The sequence below is a fragment of the Gaeumannomyces tritici genome (genome assembly GCF_000145635.1).
Source record: "Gaeumannomyces tritici R3-111a-1 unplaced genomic scaffold supercont2.12, whole genome shotgun sequence".
NCBI lineage: Eukaryota > Fungi > Ascomycota > Sordariomycetes > Magnaporthales > Magnaporthaceae > Gaeumannomyces > Gaeumannomyces tritici.
This window is the reverse complement of record NW_008804556.1, coordinates 192,822-199,957: the sequence shown is the minus strand read 5'-3', so window position 1 is coordinate 199,957 and position 7,136 is coordinate 192,822. Positions and strand designations below refer to the sequence as shown.

The window sequence follows — 7,136 nt, the reverse complement described above, 5'->3', positions numbered from 1 at the left end:
TGAACAAAAAAAGATCGCGATAGCTTCACTTTTGTTAGCGGGTGCCGGAAACGAGAAGGTTCTGTGGGGTGGCCCAAGACAGGGGGTGGCCCAACTCGGGGTGGGTCGACTTAAAAAGCTTAGGGTTGGCTCCAGTAACCAATACGAAGTGTTGGCGAATATGGAACGTCCCGGAGCTTGACGGTCTCGTCTTTAGAGGCCGACGCAAGCCTCTGGCCGTCGGGCGAGAATGCGATGGATTTGACCGAGTCGCTGTGCCCCTCGAGCGTTTGCAGGCACGCATTCCAATTCAAGGTTATTTGTGATAGCAATAAAACGCAGGTAGAAAGCTTACTAGGCCATAATTTCCGTATTACACTCCTAAATGGCGCAAATAGAAGAGCTGAGTGGTAGATTGGAAGTGGCGATATGTCGATAACAGTATTGGACACACTTTTTCCTCCGTGCACTCGCCAGCATGAAGTACGCGCTACAAATCCACCTCATCATGCTCCGCCTCGTCCTTCTTCGCTCCGCCATCACCTCCCGCTCCCCAGGCCAAACCCGCAACACCCTTCTCGCTTATGCCGCACTCCTCCAGTGCCTTACCGTCTATAACGACGCGCAGCTCGAGCCCCTCGTCTTTGCTGCACACGCGGAAGCCCAACAAACAGACCCTGTTCCACGGCTCCGGCCTCGGCTCTTCCAAATCCTCGACTTTCTCAGATGCTTGCTTCTCGGCAGCTTTCTTTTTAGCACTCTCTGCCGCGGCCTTGCTCCCCGCCTTGCTTCCCGCCTTGCGCCTTTTGCGCTTGTTTTTGCCCTCTGGGAGATGTCGTCTTGCCACCTCTAGGTACTGGGCAGCCTTGGTGTGGGCTAGGTCGTAGGCGCGCCCGGCCTGCTGGAACTTTTCCTTTCGCTCATTGCTGCGGCACTCGTGCTCTACCACAGCGGCGACGCTTTTTGGGTCGCCCGGCCTTCGTTGAGCCTCTACCGAAACCCAGATGGAGTAGTCGCCGGCCGCAATATCCGGGATTTCGACGCTAACTGACCGCTCCATGAAGGACTTGTGCGAACGCGCAACGTAATTCTCCAGATTGGACTCCCCCTGCTTAAAGACGCGCAGCTGCAGTTCGAGCGAGTGTTGGCCCTCCAGGCCTTTGAAATAGCGGCTGTCGAGCTGCGAAAGCGTGAGGACCACCAAAGGCGCATTGCGGGCCAGGCGTATGTGGAACTTCTCCTGCCATTGCGTGTGCCATGGCACGTCGACACAGATCCAGCGCTGGGAGTGGCGCCAACCGTCCTCGCGCAAGAGGCGGGTGCAGCCGATGTATTGGCACTTGGACAGCATATCACTGTAGGTCATCCAATATGAGCCGCTGCCGAACGAGTGCTGTAGCTCCTTTTGCAACTCGGGAGTCCATTCCTTGGACCCGTCCGAGTACGGGCCTTTCCAGACGCCTTCGCCTGTACCCCAGGGATTTCTGTTCACCGCATGATTTTTTTTTTTGCATTAGCTGAAATCCAGGAAAATTAAAAAATGTGGGAAAAGAAATAAGGCATAGGCTTACCTGAGCATGACTAGCTTGGTGCCATCGCTGGTTGCACATGCTTTTATGACGGTATATGCGTGGCACTCCACAATGCCATTCCACTGTCCTTCCCCATCGCCGAATGGGCCAGCCAGACAGCAAAGCGAAAACTCCTGGTTAGCTTTGCAAAGATAGTCATCCCAAAACGTGTTAGGATCCAGAATGTTGGATGACAGCCAGTCCATAGTGACACCGCCAGTGAAATCCTCGAGCCCTTCGCAGATCGAACCGCCGTCCAACGAAGCGTAATCACCGTGGATCTTGGCGAACGCCTTTTCCGCTAATGGCAGCCATGTCTCATTCTGATCCACATTCCGCGCGAAGAACAAAGCCTTGGAACCGGTTTGGTATGTATCGCGGTAAAGGGCCTCTCCCTCTATTTGGTCATTGTCGAGCTTCTCGATAAGATACCGTTCTGTGCCACGGCGATTCCAAGGAGGATATTTGAGGTAAAGCTGGTCGTCGACGATGGAGTGGGCCCATTCGCCGTTTAACAGTTTCCGCGTTACATACATTCCTTTACACGGGGTTCGGGAACGGCTGCTTACCTCTGTAAAACACGAAACCATAAACCCCAATTCTTGCGTCGTGCTCAACGCACAATCGGTTAACCGCCCCTTTGATATTCGCCAAACAGCTGAAACTGGCAATTAGCCAGCAGTCGCCCAGACTGCCCTGCCTAACGTCTGACCCGCTAACATTCTTCATGAACGTCGGCTTGTTAAAGATTTCGTGTACGCGCTTGACATCCTTGGGTATGTCGGATTTGGGATCGCGCATTGTATCCGTGTTTAGCTTAAACATGGTGTTCCCCAGGTAGTTCAGCGTATCCCCGTTTTTCACTTGCAAGTCGTGGCTCTACAACGGCTGTGTTAGAAAGTTATTGAAAGGGAGGAGCGTAGCCTCCTAGCATGGGCCGCCATGCTACGCTCGGGAGAATGCAAACTGAGACCCACCAAGTCAAAGTTCTCGTCTAGATACCGCTTGTTGCTTCGCCTACATTCCTCAACTATCTCGAGGACACGTTTCTTGCACTTCCGGGCGACACGCTCGTAACCCTCTGTGAACAGCTCATCCTGCACAGAAGCAGTTGTCGAGGTTGGAACAGGGTTGTTAGGGAGGACCCTGAGAGGCCGGAGGGGCTGATTCTGGTAGAGGGGCTCCCAGGCGGCATTGATGATTCCCTGGGCCGATGATTTGATCTTCTTTTTTCGGGGTGCGGGCATTTTGGAAATGTGAGTCCAGAGAAAAGGCAGTTTGGAGCGACTGATAAGACATCAAGAGACGGCAAGTCAAATCTTGGGAAGGGACTGCTGGCTATTTAGATCCGCGCGCTGACAAGAGAAGAGCAAACATATTGACAATACGGCCAGGGAGAGGCGCTCCCAAAGCCTACTGGTGAAAACTCGGTACAACTGCTCCTTAATTTCCTCTGCATGCGGGCACAGATACCGTACGTAAGGGCGGGAGGCGGTCTGGCATGGACAACACCACCTGGCCTGTCATGAATGCGTATAGCCATGACCCCAGCCCCCTCGAAAACCATGCTACAGCTACAGGCTACAAGCTGTCGGCGGTTAGGAATTTGTTCCTTGAGTTGACGGTATGTTAGCCGTCCTGTCCCGTTGGTGGGGGTGTTGATAAGCGGTAGACTTCCATGCACTCCTTTTTGCAGGTTTACGGAGCGCCCGACTGTTACTACGACGTCTCGGGCACCCTTCCTACAGCTCTCATGCAGGACCAGGCCTCGGGCAGGTAAGGCTGGCAAAATATCAGCCACTCATATGCTGTAAGGAAAATGTCGGTGAGACTCCTGCTTACCCGCATCACACTGAAGATTTCTGTGATGGAAACTGCATAGGCCGAAACCGATGGAACTACCGGGTATCATCCCATAAATCCTTGCAACTTGCAGGACACTAAAAGGATAGGTACACATGTTGGGGTATGGGCATTTCGTGCCACGCCCGTGGGGCCGTTGGTATCGCCCCCGCTGTCGCGGATTGACATCCAGGGGGTGCAAGGGTGCGGGTTGCGCCGCAGGATTTCCAGGGATCAAATCCTAACGCCACGCCCACCCATCGCAACAGGCAAAATATCCCATCTACTTGCAGATCCTGGACGCCGTGGCCGCCGCGGGCGTCAGCGTGGACGCCTCGGGCACCGGTGATCAGTGAGTTGGCCAGGAGGGCGTCATGGTCATACGTGCCCGCCTCGGTCGGCTGCGCGAGTGACCCCTCGCCGCCCAGTATGGTCAGGCTGGTAATCCAGTCAACTACCTGCGCGCTCTGGCTGGTCAGGCAGCGTCTTGCAACCACACCCATGGGCGGCCGGGCCGCTGTTAGCAACGCTTCCTACGTAACTCAGCTGGCGCGAATCTAGCCTTACCGAACGTCTTCGAATGCTGTCGCCCACCTTGCATTTTGGAGGGGAAAAAATGATAACATAAGAATTGTATGTCTTGCGCCAAGTCCAAAGGGAGTCGTTTTTACGCGCGCTTCTCGTGCCGAGGACAAACCTTAGAAAGTGGGCCAAGAAGGCCAAAAAGCCCGGAGCGGGGCTGCCGCCAGTATCTGAGGCCGCCGCGGAAGCAGCCGCAGCACCCGGAGTCGACGACATTCGGAACAGGGGCCTGAAGGCTTGGCTGCAGGTCGTCGGCACCTTTGCAATCTTGATAGGGGTCCCCCAAAACACCAGCGAAAAGAGCAAACAAGCTGACGCATGATGATTCAGGGGTATCGTCAATACCTTTGGCGTCTTCCAGACATACTATGAGGCCAACCTCCTCAGGGACTCGACGCCGGCCGTCATCTCCTGGATAGGGTCGATCCAGGGGGCCTTGCTGCTGGGCGGCGGCGGCCTGGCCGGCCCGCTCTTCAACGCCGGCTACTTCCGCGCGCTGATCTCGACAGGGACGGTCCTAATCGCCCTCGGCTTCATGATGACAAGCCTAGCGTCCGAGTACTAGCATGTCCTACTAGCGCAGGCTTCTACGTCGGTGTCGGCGCCGGCTATCTAGTCGTGCCCGGCCTTTCCATTCTGGTGGTGGGCATCTCAGTCGCGGGCAGCAGCGTCGGCGGCGTCGTATACCCGCTCATCTTCAACGCCATCATCTCGCACGTCGGCTTCCCCTAAACTAGCCGGCTGCTGGGCTTCATCTCGTTGGCGACGTGCTCCGTCGCCGTGGAGGCGATACGCACGCGGGTCAAGCCGCGGCGGATGCAGTCGCTCTTCGACCCAAAGCTTCGTTCTCTTCGTGCCGGTCTTCGTACGCGCTGGGCCACGGCATGGCGCACACGCGTGACCTGGCGCTCAACCTCATCGCCATCCTCAACGGCGCGTCGGTGCTGGGCCGGCTCGCGCCGTCGCTGGTGACGCCGCGGATCGGCCCCCTCAACACCATGACCGGGGTGGCGGCCATGGCGGGCGCGGTCGCGTTCGGCCGGACAGGGGTCAAGGGCGTGGCGGGAAACGTCGCGTTTGCGATCCTGTATGGCTTTTCGAGCGGCGGTATCGTGCCGTTGCCGGCCGTGGTGTCGACGCCCATCACCGAGGACATGTCCTTTTTCGGGGCCAGGATGGGCACGTCATCCCTCTTCAACGCGGCAGGATCGCTGTGCGGGCCGCCCATCGCTGGCGCCATCCTAAGGGCGCAGGACAGCGAGTACCTAGGCCTGCAGCTGTTCGCGGCAGTCGCCATCAGCAGGACATTTCTCTGCTTGTGGGGTGTCCGTGTGGCAAGGATAGGGCCGGGCCTGGTATTTAAGGTGTAAAGCACCGGAGGATTGAGTGCAGGTTTTGACGAGGTTGATAGGCAGGGGAGCACCTGCAAGCCTAATACAGTATCAGCAGCTCGCCTCCCATTTAACATTCATGATTGCCCTTCCAACACTTTTCCCTCCCCATAGAAGAGTCTTTCGTCCATAGCATCAATTGAACCTGGCTGCGAAGCCTACTCATCCTGATCGTGACATCGCGAAGGGGCACACTCGAGAGCAAGGCTAGCCACTTTGGTCCAGCAATCTCTGAAAGAAAAACGCAGCCCCGACGCCTCCGGGCTGGGGTCAGTGGCAACAAAACGAAATCGACACCGGCTACTCGATTCACATGGACTCGTAGATGATGGGATCGCAGGCGCTGCTGCAGCAGCCGACCATATCCCACCACTTCCTCGTCTCCAGTAACTAGCCCTTTCGTATGCCTCATTCGCTTTTGAGCGCATTTTCAATGTCACCAAAGTGGCGAAAACAAAGCGAACTGGAATGACCTGCTGGTTAATACAGCTTCCCAGTTGGTTTGACTTTATTCCTGCGTTAAGCTAGCTTCTTACATTAAAACCTTTCGGCTACATATTCCTTCGCCGAGGCCTTTGCTTTGCAGCTATGGCCATCGACAAGTCTTGCTTATCTTGGTCCGTGGTGCAGGAGAGCAGCCAATTCCAAACACGATCATATGGACCTTCTTTGGGTGTAGGAGCAGCTGTAAAGATAGCCAGCGCTGGCATCTTGACTGCGTCGCCCGGCATGCTTCGTTCCTCTTCACTGCATTCGATGTCGGTGGCACTGCTTGGGACACAGGCGGGTGGGTCTCCGTGAGGCACAGGAGCAGATTTGAGGACAATCAATGCCGTCCCCACCGCGCCTTCCAGTACGCTTCGTCCCTCTTCGCTACCTTCGATAATGTCGGCGGCATCTGGGCGGTAGAGCCTCCGGGGCTTGGAAAAAGTTCGCGCCCTCCGAATCCATAACGAAAAAAAACGAATATCCAAAGGAATCCGGTGGCCGGGCTTAGGGAAGGGCGATAAAGTTGAGGCCTGTTTGAATTTTACGAAGCTGGCACGCCCAACTACATATATAGGTTAAGGTCTTGTATTTTGTCCTCCAGCAACCGCCGGCGAGTGGCTTCTTATTCTCCTACAGCCGCCGGGCAATACAAACTGCATGGAACTTAAAACAGCACAATGAGAAACGAGGATGTTTGGGGGTGTACTAACAAGTATTCGTGCTACTCCCTTTCTGGCTTTCCCCCGTCCCATTACCGCCTACTGTGCTGTATGTGCGTGAACTTGCCCCTCCCCCCAGCCTCTCAGCCTGGCCACATCGTAACATGCTTGTTCTCAATGTAATATTTGAAGCGTTGGCCCAAAAGCGGGGCTACCAGTTGGCAGGGCTTCCAGATGTCTGCCCTTGGCACAGCCATGCATTAGCGAGCAGGCAAGGCTTGGGCGCGCAGCCCTTGCCGGCCATCTTGTCTGCATGCAACTTCCTGGAGGCGGTGAAGGTGTTGCTGGAAGGGGTTGGCCGCTCCCTCACGCCCCTGCACCATTGACACCGGAATACGCCCGTCCTTGGCAAGAAAAGGCCATATTCACCGGTTTCTCGATATGGTGCATTGTGGCAACACATCCTTGGCGGCAGGAGTCGTCCCGGGAACATTGGCGTTTAAAAGGTTGCAATATCCCCTTGGGCCCTTCCCCCTTGCCAAAACCACCCCCCTGTCAAGGCGGTTAGACAAAGAGAGACCCCCTCCCATCTCTGCTAAAAAGCCAGGACAATCAGAACCGCT

At 55.9% G+C, this 7,136-nt stretch overlaps 3 protein-coding genes across 3 annotated transcripts; 1 reads left to right on the top strand and 2 right to left on the bottom strand.

Moving 5' to 3' along the window:
- Positions 1–469: 469 nt before the first annotated feature.
- On the bottom strand, positions 470–2,797 carry GGTG_13367 (hypothetical protein; the record flags this gene model as incomplete). Its single annotated transcript, XM_009231273.1, has 4 exons — positions 470–1,463; positions 1,551–2,088; positions 2,120–2,429; positions 2,528–2,797. The coding sequence occupies 4 exons, from the start codon at positions 2,795–2,797 to the stop codon at positions 470–472; spliced, it is 2,112 nt and encodes a 703-aa protein (XP_009229537.1).
- A 278-nt stretch (positions 2,798–3,075) lies between these two features.
- On the top strand, positions 3,076–5,344 carry GGTG_13366 (hypothetical protein; the record flags this gene model as incomplete). Its single annotated transcript, XM_009231272.1, has 6 exons — positions 3,076–3,174; positions 3,247–3,326; positions 3,662–3,744; positions 4,043–4,221; positions 4,336–4,488; positions 4,712–5,344. 6 exons carry the CDS (start codon positions 3,076–3,078, stop codon positions 5,342–5,344), a joined length of 1,227 nt encoding a protein of 408 aa, XP_009229536.1.
- Positions 5,345–5,916: 572 nt separating this feature from the next.
- Positions 5,917–6,817, bottom strand: GGTG_13365 (hypothetical protein; the record flags this gene model as incomplete). The annotated part of the gene is made up of 3 exons (XM_009231271.1): positions 5,917–6,384; positions 6,489–6,507; positions 6,729–6,817. The coding sequence occupies 3 exons, from the start codon at positions 6,815–6,817 to the stop codon at positions 5,917–5,919; spliced, it is 576 nt and encodes a 191-aa protein (XP_009229535.1).
- Between the last annotated feature and the right edge of the window lie 319 nt (positions 6,818–7,136).